General features: G+C 39.8%; 1 protein-coding gene across 2 annotated transcripts; it reads left to right on the plus strand.

The window, feature by feature from the left end:
* Positions 1-13444: 13444 nt before the first annotated feature.
* kbtbd8 (kelch repeat and BTB (POZ) domain containing 8) lies at positions 13445-22686 on the plus strand. Of its 2 annotated transcripts, none has more exons than XM_003442681.4 (5): positions 13445-13460; positions 17346-17553; positions 17757-18063; positions 18545-19364; positions 19533-22686. In XM_003442681.4, exons 1-5 carry the CDS (start codon positions 13445-13447, stop codon positions 19994-19996), a joined length of 1815 nt encoding a protein of 604 aa, XP_003442729.1. In that variant the 3' UTR covers positions 19997-22686. The 2 variants fall into 2 exon arrangements, with proteins under 2 accessions (XP_003442729.1, XP_025763213.1); XM_025907428.1 differs by lacking the exon at positions 13445-13460 and adding an exon at positions 13467-13597.
* The last annotated feature ends 311 nt before the right edge of the window (positions 22687-22997 follow it).

The raw sequence follows: 22997 nt of genomic DNA on the forward strand, positions 1-22997 counted from the left end.
TGACAATAGAGCAGTCATGCATGTAAATCAGAAACAACATGGATTGAGACTGGTTAAAGCAAGAGTTCACTTTTAGCCTTTGACTGGCTTCTTTTCCTTTCTTAGATAGAGATTGAAATGCTTACAGTATCCCTTGCAAAATGCTATCCTTTGACTAAACAAGTTCTTTTTTGCATCTGAGGCCTTTCTTTTTTTTGTGCAAGCATCTTTTCTATGAAGTGAGGCAAAGAATAATGTTATTCTGTAAGTAAAAGGATCTGAATGTGTACTAAGCTCCTGATATGAACATAAAATCAAATTGGTTCAAATAAATTATGTGCAGAGGGAAAAGAAACAAAACTCTCAGAGGCAAGAAGCTGCTAAAAGCGCTATAAACCTGGACTAATGCTCACAAAGTATCATGCTTGACACATGTTCATAAGGCACTGAGAGGGATTTGGCTAAATTAAAAAACAACACAGGCATAAAACAGTCACTACAGAGGCTCCGTTGTAAGTTCTATTAGCAGAAAAGGAAAATGGGTTCAAACTTGGCCACAGATTTGGAGGTGTTGTACGTTCTCCCCATTTGAGTGCAGAATCTGGTTCCTCCCACCATCAATAACACTGTAGGCTAATAATCATGTTCCGATCAAGGCACTCACTCATATATAGACTTATATATACTCACTCTAAGTAAATACATGGAGAGAGTTTTCCTTAATGGATCAATAAAGCTTTCATTCTCTTCCTCATTATTTGTACATTTAACAGACCCCCAAACATCATGTTCTTATATTCAGACATAAGAGTGTGAAGTTTTTTTTATTATCTTTTTATAGCCCAAAATAAAAGAAACTCACTGCGAGTTCTATGAGATGACACGAGTAAGTCATTAAAATATTGCCATACGGTTGCTGGTGTTGGCAATAGTTTAATAAAAATAACCACGTGCTGGCAGATATGTGTATTCTTTGGTTTTATGTTGTACATAAAACACAGAGGGGAAGGGAAATAAATGAGCGCACAGATGGTAAACAAACTGCTACAGGTAATATACAGTGCACGGGCATAACTGTGATTTATTCCAAAGCATAAAAACACGTGTTCTTTTTAAATACTGTACGTCCTAAAAAGAACACTAGCTAACGCCGCCAGATGTATTCATCAAAAAAGAGCTTTTGGAAATAGCTCCTAGTTAAACAACCTTGCCCCTGCAGTTTAAATGGCACTGTTATGCCTTGCCCACTAATTCAGTGACTTGGCCTGCAGTCATGGGATTAAAAGAGATAAGCACTGGTGTGAATATTCCATTGCTTAGAATGGAGGCCTCCCATTTATCACCCAGTGAGACCAGTGAATAATACATGGGCTTGTCCAGCCCGTGCACAGTAAAACAAGGGCACTTGTGGTAAAAAAGTATTGCCCTTGTCTAACCAGTTAGGCCTCCCCGAGGCTCATTCCGACAGGTCTATTTGGAACAGTCTTGTTTGACCTCTCCCTATGTCTTCCCTTGGAGCCAAGCATGTAGCCGATCAATCACTTGATAATACACACAGTGCTCTGTTCATTTCTATGCATGTACACACAAACGCTTTTTTCCCCCTTCCTGTCATTGGCCTTCCCAACCAGTGTGACCAGCACATTAAGGCAGTATCGGATCCACTTCCTATCAAATGTGATACGTGCAGCTCCGAAACACCGATGTCTGGTATGCATGGAAGGCAATATCAATAAAGCCTCACATCACTGCTTCAGCATGCATGGTCTTCCTCAGCGGTGTGGCATTGATCACACTAGAATGACTCTGATTGCAGTGCGCTCCTCAGTGAGGAGACGGGAGTCATGAATCCAAATGTTTCAGCAGGTGTCTGCATGTAACATTGGCGCCCAGCTGTGGTGTTTTTCCGCATGGTTTGGACTGACATACGCATAGGTCTGAGTATTCACTGATCTTCAACTATGTGTGTGTGTGTGTGTGTGGGTGGGGGGTGTCAATGGAGAAGCCCCTTAACCATTGGGGACTACGCAACAACACAGCCACCATCAACGATCTGCTTTCATATTGTGTGGAAAACCTTCTCATAGACTGGTGCACCAGGTACTGGTGAGATGATTAAGTGCTAAAGCTGCATTTTCTCCTCTGAGCAGGCAGCCTCGAGGCCAGAGAGGCTGCATGATTGCCTCTGTGTGCTACATTACATTGACATGATGGAGAATACTCTCCTGGGGCCTGAAATAATGTAAAAGGAAAGTGGGAGAGAGGGGGGAAAAAAGCCCATCCCAGCCTTTTCTGCCAGGACCTAGGAATTTTCTCTATGCAAGTCGGATTTGCTGATAGATCTACCCATGCCACTGCCTTACTGCTGATGACAGACAGAGTATTCACACATGGGCGCATGGCAGTACACACCAGGGAGCCCCGCCTAATCTGTTACCGCTCATAGACCCTCCTACTGGGTGACTAGAGCCTCCAGGCCACTCAGGCTCTGCCTAATTCATAGACCGAGTGCAACCATGCTGTGGATGCACAGTCTGTGAAGATGATCACAGGAGGGCGATTTAGAAGGAGAAAAAAAGAGGCTAGTCAAATTGGACGAAATGTGCGGAGTGCGTGTTTTTTCCCTTAACTAATTAGCAGGAGGCTAAAAAAAGCCAAATTTTATAAAACCAAATCCATCAGCCGGACAAGTGGAACAAATGAGTCGACCTCACAGCGGGAGGCAGCATAGCCTTATTTGTTTGCTTTTCCAACTTGAAGGGCAGACAATGCACGGTCACCCAGGAGCAGCCTATTGAAACCGTCCCCAAAGTTGGAGCAACGCGAACCTCGGCTGCCTACTAGGCCCCGTGGCTTTTGGCAACTAGATCAGAATGCTTTTGATCCGGCGTTATCAGCTCCGTTACATTTCCGCCACAGCAGCAACACACGCACACACAAAAAGACCTATCCTTCTAGGGCTCATCTCTGCTAAACTGAGGATTTTCTTTCCATCTTATAGCTATGAAAGCATGAATGGTTAATATCACCACAGGATAAGGCCGCCCACTGTGTTTGCAACAGACTGGATAATATTCAGGCAGCTTCCAAAAGACTTTGATATTTGTACAATCTGATCTCTCCTCAAATGAACTCAATTTTGAGGAATTCAGTGTCTATGTTGTTTTGAATTATATAAAATACTTCTCTTGGACCTTTAAACTCTGTGCTGCAAATAAAGTAGATCAAACAATCTTCAGCCAAACAAGAGAAAAGTCTGACATTTTGGGGAATAAGCATATTTGCTTTATTGTTGACTATTAGATGAAAACGACTGATACCAGACTGATTTCTGTCTGCTAAACAAGGTATTAGAAGAATGTACAGAGACTGGGAACAAAGTTATGTTACGGCCCTAGCAGGGCCTCCTCCTGAAGGTGCCTGTGTGGGCGTGTCCTACAATCTCTTCTGCCTGAGGTGTCACCTTTCTCTTTTACACAGCTGACTCACATCAGTAATTAAAGGGATTTAAGCCCAGGGAAAGGTGAGCTCTGGGCCAGAGTGCCATGTTAGTGTTTGCAGCTAGTGAGCTGTGTTTTTGCTGTTTGCAGCTAGTGAGCTGTGTTTGGTGACTAAACTCTTTTTTGACTTACTCTTCAATTTATTGACCAACGCTTGAGTTTTGTTTTGTTTCTTTAACTGGTGATAGCGGCTTGTCCGTCTCTTTTAGTTGAGTATTTGATAGAAACTTTAATAAAACTCTTTGATTTAACCCTTTTGCCTCCTTGTCTCCTTTTTCCGACTCGGACACTTTTTGTTACTTCTCCTTATCGCCTGGACCCTTTTAGGGGAACGCAACAGTTATCTCTCATAGCTATATACTGTACAGAAGCTTAAGTGTAAAAAAATCTAATAACACTAAGAATAATAACAACAATAATACTTTCTTAGTCCAGGGCCAAGTGGACACACAGCCTCATTCAACTTGAGGATTCACAGATTTTAATGCTTAAGGGAAATACATTGTCTGATACATAACCTGCTTGAAACTGGTATATGGCGCTTGAGTTGATTTGACCAAGGACTGCATATACAGTAAATAGATTCACCAGCCAGTTTAATACGTTACTTGTTCAAATGCTCATTAGAATAACTATCTAATCAGGAAATCACATGGTAGAAACTCAGTGCATTTAGGCATGTAGACATGATCAAAACGACCTGCTGAAGTTCAAACTAAAGTGAGTTTAAACATAGCAGTAGTTGATGGTGCCAGATGGGGTGGTCTTAGTATTTCATAAAACTGCTGATCTGGTGGGATTTCCCCACACAACCATCTCTGGTGTTTACAGAAAATGTTCCAACAAAAAGAAACTATCCAGCAGCAGTTCTCTGGGTGAAAGTGCCTGTTGATGCCAGAGGTCAGAGGAGAATGACCAAAATGACTGCTTTGACTGGTAGTAAAACAACAATAACTTAAATAACCACTCATTACAACCAACAAACAACATGAAAGCATGGATCCATCCATCCATCAACAGTTCAGGCCAGTGGTGGTGTATATTTTTGGCACATTTTGAGCCATCATTTAAACACCACAGCCTACTCAAGTATTGTTGCTGTCCATCTCCACCCCTTTATGATCACAATGTACCCATCTGCTGATGGCTGCTTCCAGCGGGCACCATGCCATAAAACTTAAATCATCTCAAACTAGTTTCTTAAAGATGATAATTAGTTCATTGCACTCAAATGGCCTCCAGAGTCACCAGATCTTAATCCAATAGAAAACCTTTTTGGGAGATTCACAGCATGGATGTGCAGCCAAACAATCTACAATAACTGTGTGCCGTTATCATTTAACTATGGACCAAAGTCTCTGAGGATTATTTCCAGCACCTTGTTGAATCCTTGCAATGAGGAATTGAGGAAGTTCTGAATGCAAAACTGGGTCCAATCCAGTACTAGCTACATGTAATTAACAAAGTGGTTGGTGAGTGTAAAGACACTGTGATTGCCCCTAAATGGCTCATCTCTGAAGCCTTGAGCTGAGCATTTTGTGTTTTTTAACCATTGTGAAGGCGGTATGGACTTAACTGAACAAACGAGGTTCATGCTACCATGCTAGCAACTTCTCAATCGCACGGTAGTCCTACTGCACACCCTGCTGGGCACCATAATTAAGAAAATGTAGTGAAAAACATTTAAAATTAGTATCTGATTAGGGCATTATGAAAATATTTACTGCTGACCATTAAATTGAATGCTGCATTGGCTTCATTTTGACAGATGAAGAGGCTACGTATATCGTTTATATACAGTCTATGTTTGGGACGCTAAAGTGTTACCAACAGTCATCTTCTACTGTATTACTGTGCTATAATAAAAGGTCTAAAACGAAACCTGAAAAACATCTAAGCTAGAAGTTACACCACTAAACAACAACCATTAACAAAGATCTCTGTCAGCACTTTGAGTTGCTATAGTGGGATTGTTTGGAAATTAAGGTGCTTTGGGGGAAACTCAGACCATCTGCTCATCAGCTACTCAGGTGGGGATTGCTGAGAAAGAAAGTCTGAGAAAAAGAGGAAGAAAGGGACTTTATAAAGATGGAGATGGACCTCCAACTCTGTATTTACAGCAGCCTCCCATTGTGCTCCTATTTGTCTCCTCCTGAGTGGCGTGGTGGGGGAGCCCATGGCCCTTCACAACATCTGCAGGCATTTTTCCACTGCGGGCCTCCAGAGGGATATAATAACCCATTACCTCCATTTCTGACAAAAACACACATTTAAACTGCAATTACACCCCCTGCCTCATCTTCCTCATGCATTCCATCTTGTCTCCTTTTTGTTTGTTCTGCAATTTAATCCTCCCCAAATTGTTGACAAATTCTATAGACACTGGCTAACATGATTAACTGCTGATATACTGTAGATAAACTCAGATATGTGCATTTACCTCACTTAGAACCAGCAGATGGTTGATAAACATGAGACAGAAAAAACAGTTTTAACCCTGTGTATTCCCTTGAGACACCTCCTTTACTGTCATTTGCTGGGCATAACCTGTGTCGTGTTGTAAATGCACACTATAATAATAAATCTCTTGTTAAGAGTGCTGTTACCAGAAAATGCTGCACAAGATGGGGAGAAAGTCGAAAGAGTAGCGGGTGAACAGTTTCAATGTATCCAAAAAGGACATCTATGGGCGGGCGGTGGTGGTAATCAGAAACGAGAGCTATCATCAAATAACTGCAAACCCAGGAAGCCTTTTTCCTCTGATTCAACAGTAGCCAGGCCCAATTTCACAAGCTGCACTGTGGCTGAATGGAAAGAAATTGGAAAAAAAATGTGAAATCGATTGCTAAGATTGCAGTTGTACTTTTATTTGTCTCCTCTTCTGTCATTTTACAGTGTTACGCAGCATTAGAGTGCATTTCCAGCCTGCACAGCACTGATGATGGCACTGGAACAAAGTCCTACCTACCAATCATAAGCTGCATGTAAAGAATGCTCGGAGGTTAATCCATGCAGAACTAGTGTTTAATAATGTCGGTTTTGACTGCATGGTTTCTGTGTAGAACTATTTTTTATCAGAAAAATTATACACATCAAAGGTCTGATATCAAAATCACATCCATAGTGGATGTGAATAATGATTCAGGTCAGCGGTTTTGGTTTGTAATGAAACAACTGTAAGATTCATGTGACCCCTTCTTTTAAATTCCCTGAGTATTTGATTTGTACTGCATTGCAAATGTAGGGCAATCTTACCTACATGCCACCCATGGAAATTCTCAAAGTTAAGCTAAGAGACGGCAGCTCACCTTCTCATTGCTCATTTTCAGGGATGATCGAAAATGTGTGACTGTACAAATACTCTGCATTGCCTAGAAAATGCTAAACTCTCTGGAAAACAAATTCAGTTTTAATGCTAAAAGTTACAACCGAAAGAGAAACACGCTACTCTCAAACTTTATTTGGTACAGCTGTTCAACTGCTCTTTAACACAAATGTCTAATAGCAGCAGTTCAGTGCAATTAGGTATGTAGACAAAATCAAGATGACATGCTGGAATTCAACCGAGTATCAGAATGGGAAAGAAAGGTGATTTAAGTGGCTTTGAACAGGGTTTACAAGAGAAAATATTCAGTGAGCAGTGACAATCCGCTATCTGTGTGAAACTGCCTTGTTGATGTCAGAGATCAGAACAGAACAGCAACCTTAATCAATCCAGAATGCACAATATGCTGAACCTTCAATCAGATCGGCTACAGCAGCAGAAGACCGCATCAGGTGCTCCCCTTGTCAGCTGAGATCAGAAAACCATGGCTGGAATTTGCATGTGGCCACAAAAATCAGACCATGAAGGAGTGGAGAAACAAGGCCTGGTCTAAGTGTTGTTGCTGAACATATCCATTCCATTATGGACACAGTGTACAATCTTCTGATGGCTGCTTCTACCAGGATAACACACCATGTCACAAAGGTAAAGTCATCTGAAACTGGTTTCCTCAGCATCGCCATGAGTTCACTGGACTCAAATTCCAATAGAGGATGGATCAATGGGATGTAGTGGAACAAAAGATTCAAAACATGTGTGTGTAGCAGACTACTCTACTGTAACTGTGTGATGGTATCATGTCATCATGGACCAAAATCCCTGAGGATGTTTAGAGGAACCTGATTGAATGAATGCCATGATGGTTTAAAGCAGTTCTGAAGGCAAAAAGGGATCAAACCCAGTACTATGATGTCATCGTTAATGTGTCACGTCTTCTTTGTCTAAGAGGGCCTTTAGCATCCGTGCCATGGTTCACAGTTAGTTTCCAAACCAATTTCTGTTAGTCAACAACATTAATTATCATTTAATTGCAGGTTAACTGCAGGTTCATAAATGACCAGTTTGTCATTTATTAACAGTGATTAATGAAACTTTTCATGAAAATATGAAAAAAGTTGTAAATAAAATAAAATAAAATAAGTCGGCAAGGCCAGCAGTAATAGGAGTACTAACACAGTACTTCCATATAAGCTGACACTTCATATAAGCTGAAGTGTCAGCTTATATGGAAATGCTGAGTGAAGCTATAGTATCACTTAAAGTTGCTTAAGATAGCAAAGGGTTTGGAAAAGAGGTTTTTGGGGTCTTTTTATTCAAAGGTGAAAACCCGAGAATGGAAGGATTTGAAATGTCAGTTCCCACAGACTGAAGGTTAATTATTTGCTTTAATTAACTGATACAATTTCTGTTGAACTTTCAGCAATAATCATAAAAGAGAATTTTCTTATAAATTTACTAGTAAAGGTTACTTTCAACTCCTCCCTTGCCACAACCGGTCGTTCTTCATGTTTGATTTGTCAGGCACAACCCCAAATAGGATTTGTATCTCTGACTGGAATCAAACCAGTGACTGTTCGCTCGTGTTAACCACTACACTATTGGGGGCGTAAATCCATTCATAAAAGCAGTAGTGATTAAAAGACAGTATGTCAATTATGGGGATTACATGGCAATCACAGTTTTCAGTACAAAGTAATTACTCTATTTCTTTTGAGGTTGCAGGTGCTGTCACATGAATGCCAAATGACCCACTGCAGCAAAGTCCCCTCTCAGCTCAGACAGACAGCAAATTATCAACTGCCACGGCCACCCAGGGCTTTGCTTCATTATTGCTGACAGCATGAGAAGAGCGTGAAAGATGTAATCAACATAATAATAGAGAAGTGCAATGAAATAGTCAAGTTTGACTTTATTTGCAGGAGAAAAACGGTTGTTTCCCCAAGAACATATTTATGTTGGTTTATGTTAAAACAGCACCCTTAGCCATAAATCAGTAAGTAATGCCACAGTATAGATCTGAACCTTTTAACACAATGTCGGAATTAAAAGGCTCAAAAATTGGCCTACATTATGAATTAATGGAGACTTAAATCTCAGCGTGAGGCTGAACGTTTGTTTTATTTTCTGCCATCAAGCCTCATCTATCTGATTAAAAAATGAGGTGGAAAGTGGGTGGGGGGTGTTGGTGTGTGTGTGCATGTGTGGGGTGAATACAAACAGAGAAGGATAGGATTGTGGCAACAAATATACCCATCTTTCTCATAAAAAAATCACTATTTTAAAGTTTTAATGATAAAAAACATGCCAAGTTAGACAACAGAAGTATAGATAACACATATTAAATAAAATTCAAGTGTATAATATATATATATATATATATATATATATATATAAGCTTGCTATGGCACAAAGACATTTTTCATCTACTGTCATTGCTAATCAAACCTTCACCTGGTTTTTCAAGGATAAGCGTAAACATGCCAGACTGAATTAAAAACTCAATTTACTCCACTTTAAAAACATCAACCACAGTATACGTAGTTTGCCAAACCATTCAAGCAACACAGTCCTGTTGCTCTAACACGTCTGTCCTGCAGAAAAGAAGCGCTGCGATAAGGCTCGTTTGATGTGTTAAACTGCGAAATGTGAATTTCAATAAGGAGATATTATTTGGATGAAAGCAGAACAAATGTATTACAGGGCATACGAATGAGGAGAACTGAACTATTTTGATAGCGATAGGTGAAGGGCTCCCCCGGAGTCTAGCTGCTGATGCTGGTCAAGAAGAGAAAGTAGATGTCTGATGGAGACTGTGATTGTGATCCCCTCAACAACCTGAATGAGGTGGAGATGGGGAGGAGGGGCGAACTGGAAAAAAAAAGGGACACAGACAGAACAGGCTGACAGACGACTGGACAAGAATAGTAAGAAAGTGAAAAAGGCCTTCTTTTCCTCAATGTTAGGCTCAATGACGACATCTAAAAGGAGATAATGTACAGAATCTGACAATGACAATGTGTCAAAGTGCTTGAAATGTAGGTCTTGAACTCAAGTGGCATTCAGATGCGAATGTGTAGTGCATGCAGACTAGGAAATGGTAAGATAACTTATCCATGAATCTGTATGTAGTTTACTTCCAGCCTTTCACAGAGTTTCAGCACTCAAAGTTATGGGAGTGAAGAAGAGATGGAGAGTAGGAATGAAGAACAAGAGAGGGATGAGTTGAGTTTGCAGGCCAGAAGAATATGACCAAAAATTTAAAAATTCCAGCACGCGACCATGTGTGAGCGGGAAATGTCAAAGGGTAAAAATGGGTCAGCGAGTGGGGGGTGCGATGCATTCCTACAGGTACGAAGAGCAGGCTGCTGAGGTATGGGTTTGTGTATCTGGCCTTAGAGCGATGAGAGGTGGACCCACTGAAGGACCTTCTGCTCTCAGAAAGCAAATGAGAGGAAAGTAAAATGAGCAAAGATGTAGCTTTTAGTCAGTGGTTGAGTTTTGGGAGAGTCCTGCCTGCACCTCAGAGTGTAGGGGAGCAGCCTTCATTAGCTGGTTGGATGTCTACAGGGCAGTGGTGGTGTTTTTTGGAGGAGATGAAGCTCCTAAACCTCAACCTAACAATTACCTGCTCCCAATGTATGATGTAGTAACTGACCGACAGCACAACATTTCCACTGTGTGACACACAGTTAGTTTTCCTTCAAGTTCTTCAGCACTTGGCAACCATGAAGGACACGCTCAAAAAAATAGCTGGAGAACATTTTCAGGACAGATAAAGATCTTGAAGAAGTTCCTAGAGCATCATTTACAAGGTGTTGGGACTCTGCAGTTACTGACTGAGTACGGTGTATGAGGACAACTGTGGCAATAACCTGAAGCCATTTCATCATCATGTTTTCGTGACATCGTGAGCACCTGTTCCTCTGACCCGGCGGCCATGTTTCTTGGCTATTTAAATACATGAGAAATACTGAGTACCGAGCTCTAAACTGCACACACAGTAACAAGAATGGTCGGCATCATTTCACTAAGGCCAAGAGACAGCACATAAGGCAAAGGCAGGTTAACCATAAATAGAAGTCATTATTTTATAAGGTTTCGCACATGGAAGTATATGGTCTTGGCGTGAACCAGGGATTCCCAGAGGATACAATCAGTCTTTGGCTCAATCCGAGCCAGCAGCAGGAGCACCTTCCCAAAATTGGTAAAATAAGATAATTTCACAATGCTGAATATTAACTTACGTACAGAGGTCGCAAAAGTACACATATCTGTCACTTCAGTAAAGTATAGACACTGAAATGTACTCAGAATGTAAAAGTAAAAAGCAGCTCTTTGAGGACATTTCTACCAGATGTTTTTCTCTGCAAAGCAGACTAAACCTCGTGTCATATTAGGCCATTTACCATATTAATAAAATAATATTAATACATGAGAAGTATTTCAACTAAAATTCTAATTCTAATGAATCGAATCAATGTGAACATCTGCTATGCAGAACATAAGCGGAGAAAAACCAAGAGAATTTTTTCAAAATGCATTGTGGATGGGTGATTTTGCCTCGATGCCTAAACAGAAAAATTAGTACAGTCACAGGTTGAAGTGAGTCAGCAGGTTCCTAAGACTGGCATTTTCTATCGTGAGTGCCTGTATATTTTGTGTACAGGCGCTGACTTGTGATGCTGACTTATGTTGTTGCTGCTCTGAGATTCACTGTTTTTGTGAATTTAACCAGACATAAAAAAAAATGTTATGTTGCCGCAGCTACCAGCAGTATAAAGCTGGTATAATCAGCATCATCACCTTAAATTTAATTGGATTTCTGCTACTCTTGGGTAAGGTACACTTCACTTTGTTTCGCAAGATGTTTCACAATATGAAACAGAAATCCAGCAGCACAAAACAAAACAAAAATTTATTTAAACTGTTGTAAATGACTTGTTGACCCATGATCTGTCAAACATATCTATCATGAAAGATTATTCGTATCACAAAGTAGAATTTGCAATCAATTTTTGACTTTTAAATATCCTTTAAGTATCCAGGTAGAAAGTCTTATTGATATCAAAAATGTGTTTATAAAGACAAAGAGGGCAGCAGAAACTGCAACAAATATAACATCACAGCTCTATAAATATATTTTAAGTGGCCACAAAGGACCGGATTAGATTGATTAGGTATGAAACACAGAGCAGGTGCTATGATGCAGATCATAAGGGAACTTGCAAAACAGGACATTTCTTTATTTTATAGTTACCATATCAGAAATCCTGATAACTGGTGATAGATACACCAGAATTGTCTTCTGTGTGTTATTGTTCCCTCTGTTCAGATTCAAATCAATTTGAAGGTGTGTGCAGTGACATGAAATAATAATTGCCCACTGCCCAGTAACTGTCTTTAACCTACAGCAACAAACATGTAATGAAAATGTAAGGAGTAGAAAGTAGATATTTGTGTAAAAGCGAAGGAAGTAAAAAGCTGGTCAGAAACAAACCTTATGTTAAGTACAGATACCGCTACTTAAGTACAGTAACAAAGTATTTGTACTTTTAACTATACTTATGTAAGGTAAGATAATGTATTTTACATAGGGTTGCATGTGAGGTGCATGGGATAATCTACTATTAACATCATGTGGCCCCCATCACTGACATGCAATTTAACAACAGATTTACTGTTTATTAAGACAATAACAGTAATGCAACACTGGATTGTAGGTTGTTTCACTGGTGTTTAGACTTTTCCCCCACGATATTGAAATACTAGAAAAAGACCATATGTCTAGAATTAGGCATGCAGTCATAAGGAATGTTAATTAACCTTCAAAATATAACCTGTCACACTGATTTGAACATTTGCCTCCAATGGCATATGTTACTACAAAATCTGCATTGGAACATAACATATATGTGTCCATCCTGCTGGCTAAATGCAAGGATGCCACAATCCATAAAACATCTTGGTTATGGCTCTTAACATGTGTCACCACATGGTTGTCAAGAATGTGGAGTCTTTTGCCTACACTTGTTATAGTAAAATGCATTATTATCTTTGCTATTTAAAAAAAATATTTTCCAACAGTATTAATCTATGTCAATATAATATAATTTATGCGTACAATATTTTTATATGGCAAGCAATGTTTTTTCTTATTATATTACACTCAAAAAATACTAATCTATTTTTTCAGAGTTCATGTTGCACTATTTATATTGAGTCTAAATAGCTTTCATTTCAGCGCTATAAATCTATAACGGCACTCTTCTGCAAACCAAAAAAGCATGTTGTACATTGTAGAATAAGACGCTACTGTGTTTATCCCCATGTGCAGTTAGCCTTTTGCCTGCTGGTGAACTGATGTCTACCTCCAGTGTTCCCACCAAGATATGAAACCAACCTCTGCTTTGGATGCACCTGTTTAGATACTGCTGATTTGACTTCTTTTGGTTGGCTCTAACCGAGTGCCCCGTGTGTAATTTATCCATGCAGTATTAACTTTTTCCTATTTCAGAAAAAAGGAAAATGATTGGCTCTGAGATCCGTGCTCCTCTTGCGATTGGCTGTTCCTTGTTTCCGGGGCTCCGCTCTGCACTCATTTGACGTTTCTGTCGGTCTGCTCTGAGACAGACTGGAGAGAATGGCTGCCAGTGGAGGTTAGCAAAATCTTCATTGTTTTGTGTACTTAAATATTGCTTTTTAAAGTTAGAATATTTAAGTTTATGTGTTCATCAGTCGTAGCTTTACAGATTAAACGAAGACGTCTTGACATGTTGCAGTTTCATTAAATAAGGTCAGGTTCTAAACGACTCCTCAAAACTGTTGGCTGTCGTTAGCCCGGCTATGTAGCTAACGTTAGCTGTGTGGCTAACTTTCGGCCGGTTAGCTCGCTGCCACAGCTGACTGTGTAAACACTTGTTTATGACAAGAGACAAAGGTTGGACAAGTTGCAGTAATGGCTATAGTCATCAAACGAATACACTAGACATTGCGCTACACACTCTTATGCTTCTATAAGGTGAAGACGTCAACACTTAAAACACTTCAGATTTTTATCGCCATTTATATCTTGTAATGTTGTGTCAAAGAAAGCTTTGCTAGCATTAGCTTGGTGTCTAGCTGTCTGCTAAAAGTTAAGCTTGCTCCTCAACTAGCTAAGCCAACCGCGAGCATTACTGTATTTTGTGAAACACAAGCATTCAGACGAAGTTGTGTACACCGTCGCTCTTCATTAGTGCCTATTCTTCAAGTTTGTTTTCAGTCTTATTAGCTAACCAGACCGTTACTGCAGGCACAGGGCAGCGATGAGAGATGTTAGCAAGCTAGCTACCACCTGGCGTGATAGTAGTTTTCTATTTACCCACTGAGAGTCTTTGTCCTGTCAGCATTGCACAACCCGAGACATGTATTGTAAGTTTGTATACCGTATAAGTCAAAGTGAAGCTTTACAGCAGTCATAAAGTTGGGGTGCCACTTTTATAACTTGATATAACACATGTGATAAGAAAGACGCTCACTTTGTGGACGCTTATAAGGGCAGTACTGCTGTACTCACGAGTTTCTAGGCTCATGTATTGTCCTGCTGGCTTTATTCAGGATAAGAGAAAGGGAACAATCTCTCGGTACAAATTTAGAAAAAAGCAAATATAGCGAAGGAAATAGTTATATTTATACAGCTGTATCAGTCATTATATCTGGACCTTTAACCCAGGTGGCATGCATCCTTAAAATTTGGTCATCAGGTTTTCACACACTCCACACTTTATGTTATTACACTATAAATGAATATGTGTGGCTCCATAGTATAATGGTTTACACATTTATCTAACAAAAGCTATCCCACAGTTTTGCTGTTTTTTGTATTTTCATTTATGGAACAACTGCAATGTTCCAGCTTTATTCAGTCGACATTTTTTTTTTAAATAATATGTAATTAATGTCTGTATAAAGATGTATTGGTTCATATTTATGCTAATATGAATGTGGGTAAAGTATATTCATGTGTATGAGGGTACCACAATGATGATCCTGTTAAATTGGCAGTGTTGAACATGGGGTATGGATTATAAGCATGTGCATACTTCTTTGTACTCCAGTTTGGGCTTTGATTAATTTTTATTTCATGTAATGCACATTTGTTTGTCGTTTGAGTTTATTTCCTTATATATTTGAATGTGTTTAAAATCCAAAATAAAACTGTATATCATATCATGTATATCATATCACAAGTAAAAGATCCTCAGTTCAATCCCAGGAGGAGGTATAAGTCCCTTTGGGGGCCGGTAGGGCATCAAGCGTAGAAACATGCGAAGCTACCCGCTGTGGTGGCCCCTCGTGACAAGGGAGCAGCTGGAAATTGCTTTATAATATAAATATCATTAGAAGGTTTAGTATTTCTTTTGAAGATTTTTATGAGAGAAAACTAACAATATTTACCTACAATGTCTATAATGATCTCCAAGTAAGTGTTGCTTAAAAGTTTGAGAAACATTGAGTAAGATTGAGTAAGATCACGAAAACTCTTGTATTTACACTGTAGTCATGTACACTAAGGAAATTCAGATATTTTGAAATCTCTTAGGCAGTGGGTTAGAGGCTGTGTGCTTTATAGAGTAGTTATGATACTAGAAACTCAATAGCACTATCTAAGAAGATCACATCTTCAATACCAGTGGAGAAAGAAAATGACAAAAAATGTGTTTAAAAAACCGACAACAATACAAACTGTAACATCAGTGATAACACTGTTTCTATATTATTGGACAAAAAAACCACATTAAAATATGACAGATATTTTAAGATTGTCTGAAATAGTGCTTTGCTTCTTTTGACTTGGCACTATATTTTTGTTGTTGATCAAGTAGAGTTAGTCTGTTAGGTTCTAACTGCTGCTGTTGCTGTCTAGCTGTAGGTACAGTACAAACACTTTACACTTCCTATATACACTTTATATAGACACCTTTAACTGACACTGCCTATCATAACATTACACATGAGCAGGACTGATCACATTTGCGGCTTACCTGCTACATTAATGTTATCTTTTTATTATTAGTCATATCGGCTAGCCACTACCTTAAAGATAACTTAACACACAGCTAGTGCTTCTCTTATGTAAATGCTAACAGTTAATGGTGACATGCGTGCCTACAAGGTTAATATTCACGATAAATGTTTAATACTTTGATGTTGTTGATGGGAACTTAAATGACCTCTTAACATTTCTCTTAAGAGATGTTCAGTGTTGTGAAGATTAAACTACTGTTCATGTTAGGGATGTCCCGATCATGTTTTTTTGCCCTCGAGTCCGAGTCATTTGATTTTGAGTATCTACCGATACCGAGTCCCGATCCGATACTTCTATAATACATAAAAAAAGAATAAAGAGGAGCGAAGAAACAGATCCTGGATGTTGCTCATTTTTTTAATTTAATTCACCTTATTGTGCCATTCAGCAACTCTGTTAACAAACAAAGCACTTTTGTGAGGTAGCTTGAACAATCAAGTAATAAATAAAATAAATTCTTCACTTATGGACTTTAGTGCAACAGTAAATATAAAAAAAACAAGTGTAATATAAAAGCAAATAGCACCTCAACTTAAAATATCCGGCAAGCATCTAAACAAATACAAAAATAAAAGTGCCACAGTGTTTGCAAAGCCAGTAATGTGCTTATAGGAACTGCACTCCTAACTCTTACTGTCATCACAGTAGTAAGTTTCACAGAAGGAAATGTATGTTTTTCTTAATGAAAACTAACATCTCTACCTTGTCAGGTTTGAGCCTGTTTCTGTTCTCATCAAGGACATTTGCAATGGCACTAGAAAGTCTCTCACTGTCCACAGAGCTACAGGGGACACTGAGATACTGGGTTGCAACTGGGTCGATACTGGGAAACTCATTAGCATGTTCTTTCCAGTACTGAAGTGGGTCGCTTTTCCAAGTTTACATATCTCATAGTTTGCTATGGCAATGTTGTTGTCATCAACTTTATAATACCTCCAGGCCGCAGACATACTTGCGCTTTCCGCTTCAAGCTGCTTGTGTGTTCTAATTTGCCAGCAGGTGTCTCTGCAACAAAGTGATGTCATGCCGCATGCGTTGCTGTTTCTGTGTGGAGTCAAGAGGTCTAAAATAATGAGTGTATATATATATATATGTAAAACCGAGTCTTGATCGGGAGGTAACGTCAGATTCCGATTGAGTCTGAAACCACGTGATCAGCCCTGATTTCCGATCACGTGATCAGATCTGGACATCCTTAGTTCATGTGTTCAGCCGCTAGTGAGGGAAGCATGGCTGCTTGTCTGCAGCTGGTCTGTAAAATTGTGTGTCAGCTGGATGGGCTGAAGATGGTACTGTTGGTATTGATACTCTTCCAAATGGCTATATAGCAGTTAAGTATTAAAAATGCACATTGTATAAACTGAATAGGCAAATGGTACAGAGCACTACACTGCCAGCTAATGTGTTTAGAGTTGACTGAAAAAATTAAAGTGAAATGATAATAATATTTTTTTCTGTTTCTGCTCTTGTTCAGAGGTAGGGAAGCTGTTACAAGTACAAAATGGGACGCCTCCAATCACCAACTACAATGGGGTAGACGCTGTTCATGCTTGTAACATCCTGCAGCAGCTCAAAGCCTTGTACGATGAAGCACAGCTCACAGACATCGTTGTAGAAGTGGACCATGGCAAGACTTTCTCATGCCACAGAAATGTTCTTGCTGCAATCAGCCCATATTTTAGGTAGGAAATTCAGCACTGCATATGTGCATTTGTACGTGTTTGTTTACAAATATTTATTAGTTGCTTTCTTTCTTGGTTTCACTGTCATTTTGACTAGAGGTTGTAATCAGAAAATACGATTTTCTGATAAACTTTCTCAGTTTTTAAGATGAGAATTTATAATAATCATAAAAGAATTTGTGTTTTTTCAAATGTTCCTCTAGGTCCATGTTCACCAGTGGCCTTACAGAGAGCAGTCAGCGTGAGGTTCGAATCGTTGGCGTGGAATCTGAATCCATGCACCTTGTCTTAGATTATGCCTACACGTCCAGGGTCTCGCTCTCTGAGTCTAATGTCCAGGCCCTATTCACTGCAGCCAGCATTTTCCAGATTCCTGCCCTGCAGGACCAGTGTGCCCAGTTCATGATCAGCCGACTTGACCCTCAGAACTGTATAGGAGTCTTTATGTTTGCTGATGCATATGGACACCAGGAACTGAGGGAACGCTCACAGGATTATATCCGCAAGAAGGTCAGTTGAACATAAGCCTAAATTGGTTATTAACAGTTACTTTTGGACTGTGATGTAATGAATGTCTTCAGCTGTTTTATACCACAATTTTTAGACATGTTGTGGTATCTAGTCTTGCAGTCCTGCTTGCTTTATGACCAGGACATTTTGGTGCCAAAAAACTAAGGATGTACTGAGTGTTAAATTTCTTGGTTGGTACTAATATGTAATGATAATTTGGTAGACAACTGATATAATTTTTTAATTCCTTTTTTGTGTTTATGGCTTTTTCTACTTTTATGTATTCCTTGTTTAGTGGCCAGGGGAATTGCTAAATAATTTAGAGTACTGTTTTATAGTCTTTCAGGTCTTCATCAAGAGCTTAAAAACTTTTAAGACATTTTGGCAAATGTCTTTTTTTTGTGGGTCAGTGGCAGTCAACAACATTGACACAGAACTTTGTAATGTCTGAACTGAAACTCTAAAACTTCTTTTGTTTTAGTTCTTGTGTGTATCACGGGAGCAAGAGTTCCTCCAGATGACCAAGGAGCAGTTGGTCAGCATTTTGAATAATGATGACCTCAATGTGGAAAAGGAAGAGCATGTCTATGAGAGCATTGTCCGCTGGCTAGAGCATGATCTGCCTGGCCGTGAAGCTCATCTAGCTGAGGTTTTTTCCCAGTGTATCCGTCTGCCCTTGCTGGATGAGGCCTTTCTCAATCGGATACCTCCCCCTTTTGCTTGCGCCCTCTCCCTGTCAACAGACCCTGCTGAGGCCAAAGCTCGCCTCACTGGTACAAATGGTTGTCCACAGCGCCTGGGTATGACTGCTTCTGAGATGGTCATCTGCTTTGATGCTGCTCATAAACACTCAGGTAAGAAGCAGACGGTGCCTTGTCTGGACACGGCCACAGGAAGGGTCTTCAAACTCTGCAAACCACCTAATGATCTCCGGGAGGTTGGCATCTTGGTGTCCCCAGAAAATGACATCTACATTGCTGGTGGATACCGTCCAAGCAACAGCGAGGTGTCCATAGACCATCGAGCAGAGAGTGACTTCTGGCAGTACGAGCATGCAGGCAACCGATGGCTTCCACGTGCACCTCTTCTGAGAGCGAGGATTGGATGCAGGCTTGTGCACTGCTGCGGGAAGCTGTATGCACTGGGAGGCCGTGTTTATGAAGGTGATGGGCGAAATGCATTAAAATCAGTAGAGTGCTATGATGCCAGAGACAACTGTTGGACTGCAGTCAGTCCAATGCCAGTGGCCATGGAGTTTCACAGTGCTGTGGAGTACAAAGACCGTATCTACGTCCTCCAAGGTGAGCCTTCCTGTGCTCAGGGGAACTTATGCAATTATGTTTTTTTCTTTGTTTTTTATTTGTACAAAATATGTAAATAAAGCGATATTAATCCAACAGACATACTGCATATGAAAACCATTTTAATGCATCTGATCATAACTCTAAATGTCTCTTTGTTTCGTGCAGGGGAATATTTCTTCTGCTATGATCCCCGTAAGGACTATTGGAGTCATCTGGCGCCAATGAGTGTCCCTCGGAGTCAGGGTCTGGCTGCCTTGTATAAAAACTGCATCTACTACATAGCTGGTATCTGCAGGAACCACCAGCGTACTTTTACTGTGGAGGTGTACGACATTGAGAAGAACACATGGAGCCGCAAGAAAGATCTACCCTTTGACCAAGCCACAAGCCCGTATATCAAGGCCATGCTGCTGCAAGGCAAGCTACACCTGTTTGTACGAGCTACACAAGTCATGGTGGAGGAGCATGTGTTTCGCACTAGCAGGAAGAACTCCCTTTACCAGTATGACGATGAGGCAGACGTATGGACCAAAGTCTATGAGACACCCGATCGCCTCTGGGATTTGGGCCGCCATTTTGAATGCGTGGTGGCCAAACTTTATCCACAGTGTCTCCAGAAAGTGCTTTGAGGTATCTGAATTTTGCGGACCCCATCTCTGAGGCAGAGGGGGGGATAGTGTGGTCCTGCCTGCCTTGTGCCTGGTGTTACCTTGGGTTTGCACCACATGCACCATTTTTGGTTAAGTCTTAAGTTGTTCAACTTCTGGTTTAACATGATCAAAATGGGGGTGCTTTTAAAGATTGCAGTATTTTTTTTCTTTCTTTTTTTTCAAGACAGCACCAACTACCCACACTGAGGCTTGTTTAACAAAACCGTACAATGACTCATAAGTGCAATTATACTATTTTTTTGCTTGTTGTCGAGCCATGTTGTTCTATTTTTGTGTTAGGTGCATAAATACACCAGTCAGCCACAACGTTAAAACCCCTGAGTTGCAGGGTGGGGCCTCTGTGGATTGGGTTGTATTAGTGCTATCTGTAAATGGTTTTACTGTTGTGGCTGATTAATGTGTGTATGAATTTTTACAAATGATAAGCATGCGACTGAGGGTGTTGCCTCTGGAGATATGGATGCTATGTGTCAGCATAAAGTGAAACTCTATATAGATATAGAAATATTCAAATAGTCATATAAACTATATATTCATACGGGTAAGATGAGTACCTTAGGTCATTAGTAGATTGCTGGCTCTGAGGTTTGTGTGGATTTGTTTCCTGTTCTGCGTTTATGCCTCTCTTCAGTTTATTTCATATGCAAGTTTTAATTTGAAGTGTGCTTGTGATTGACATTAGTGTTTTTAGAGGTTGAAAGTTAAATGGTAACTTTTTATTGCCCACTCTTCCTCCACAGGTGTCATTGTGTCAAACATACACTATGTGTGGCTTCCAAACATTTTTTTTTCCTGCTTTGAGTTGGCATCCATTAAGTGAAATGTTAGAATATTCACTCTCCACATTGGAGAAACAAGGACGGAGTCAAATTTGTTGCAACACTAAGTGGCTCATTCAGACCAACTAACAGGTTTACCTCAGCAACTTCAGAGATTTTTGATTAGGAGCAAAGGGACATTTCAGGCCATTGTGTTGATATAAACAAGTGTTTGCTCTGAGTTTGAGCTCTGAGTTTTTTCTTTGACACCGGTGATTAAACGCTTGAAAAAAAGGGTTCCAATAGCCTTCCTCGTAATGCCAAAAGAGCATTTGAGGTCTTACTATAGTTGTTGTGGAAGTTGGAAACGAATTTTGTGGTAGCAATAAATCATGGAACTGTGATTAGGCTATATTACATTGTATTACCTTATTAAAAGTGCATTAATTGTTTTGTGTGCTCGTCTCTGCTAGTGAAGATCAGTAGTACCCATAACGATTGTTTGGCTGTTGGCTGAAGTGATGTGGATTTTTCGTGGAGATCTTTTGTGATGCCAATGTGCCTGCAGCTAGAAAAAAAGGGGCATCAGAATCAAAAACTGTTCCTCCTGATGAAGAATATCTGAAAAGTCTTACTCAGCGTTGCACTGAATAACTCGCCACTTCAGCGGTCCTTAACTGCAAACTTTACGAAGCACCCTCGAACAAACAGACTATTTAAACAAGTGGGGGTGAGCCCGAGTTGTGTGCTACTTCATATAAAAGCTATGAATCCGTCTTTACACGCCATCACAGAGAGGATACAAACTGTTGGTGCTGGTGCTTTTTTTCTGTTTTTTTTTTTTTCTGTTTTTTTTGACAATCTTGTACAGAAGAACGCCACCACTGGAGGGCGTTTGCTGTCAAAGTGTGACATTTTTAGTGCCGTCAGTTTCCTCACGCAGGTTCCTGTTTCATCGTTGCACTACACATTTCTTGTGTATTTTATCTAAGCAAGGAGTGCCCCTCTATTAAGTGAAAACATTTTAGCAACCATATAGCAATCATCTTAAGAGATTTACATTGGCATTTAATACAGGAAAAGTCACATTCAGTAAGGACTTGAGGATATAATTAACTTCTCCAAGAGAAGATTCACTGTTGACTGACTTTAACCTGATTTCTAGTCGACCCAGCTTGAACAATGTTTCCCACGAAAAAGGGTCAGAGTGGGTCTGGGCTTCACTCACCTGTCCACAGACGGCCATTTGCGAACCAGGAACGGAGAACTCTCAGGATTTCTACTGATACCCAGTACTGTATTTAAGTTGTTTTTGTTATGTGTAATATACTGTACTATAGGTTTGCTGTACTTGCACAGTTTTTTAAAGTTATCTTCAGTTTCTTTTATAACTTGAAAAATAGATGTGATTTCTTTTTGTTGTCTCTAGTGGCTGTTTTGTTTTTTCTTTACATAATTATCTGTTTAGTTATAATATAGTAATCCTGTTCTGTTGAGGGAAAAAAGAATTACCCGCACGAGTGATATATTTTGATTTGCTCCCCCCTCCACCCCGTAGTACAGTAGTATCTTTGTAACATCTCACTGAAACTAAGCATTACAGTTGAAGTAACTACATTGTTACAACATATTTCAAACACCAGTCATGTAATACACAAAGCTATAAAACCCGCTTTCTCCTAAGAGTTGGCTGCCCTGTGTGGCCAAACACAGCTCGTTCTGGTCATCTTCATGCATCACTTATGGGTGCTATTCCATTGTGTCTTTTTAATCCATTTATTTTTCTGTTGTTTTTTTTGTTTTTTTGGGTTTCAGGTTATAGTGGTTGTTGAGCTCAACTGTGAAATTCACCTTGCACATAATTTGAAAATAAAACTATTAAAAGTGAAATGTTTTATTTTTATTCTGTTTATTCTTAACTTCCAAGTGACTGAGTGAGGCCTTTGGATCTCAAGTGTATATTGTTGTGTTCCACTGTGATATTTTTGATCCCAAAAATGTTTCCTGCCTTGAACTTCTCTGATACTTATACTGTAGCTGCTGTGTCACAGATAGTGGAAAGCTATGCCAGGTCATTTACATTCACTGGACACTTAGTGAGCAGTTGAACAGATGTAACTGTTATCTACTCAGCTAATCACATGGCAGTAGTTTAACACTTTGAGACTTGCAAACATGGTCCAGAAGACCTGGTGGACTTT

Source organism: Oreochromis niloticus, linkage group LG5 (assembly GCF_001858045.2).
Source record: "Oreochromis niloticus isolate F11D_XX linkage group LG5, O_niloticus_UMD_NMBU, whole genome shotgun sequence".
Taxonomy (NCBI): domain Eukaryota; kingdom Metazoa; phylum Chordata; class Actinopteri; order Cichliformes; family Cichlidae; genus Oreochromis; species Oreochromis niloticus.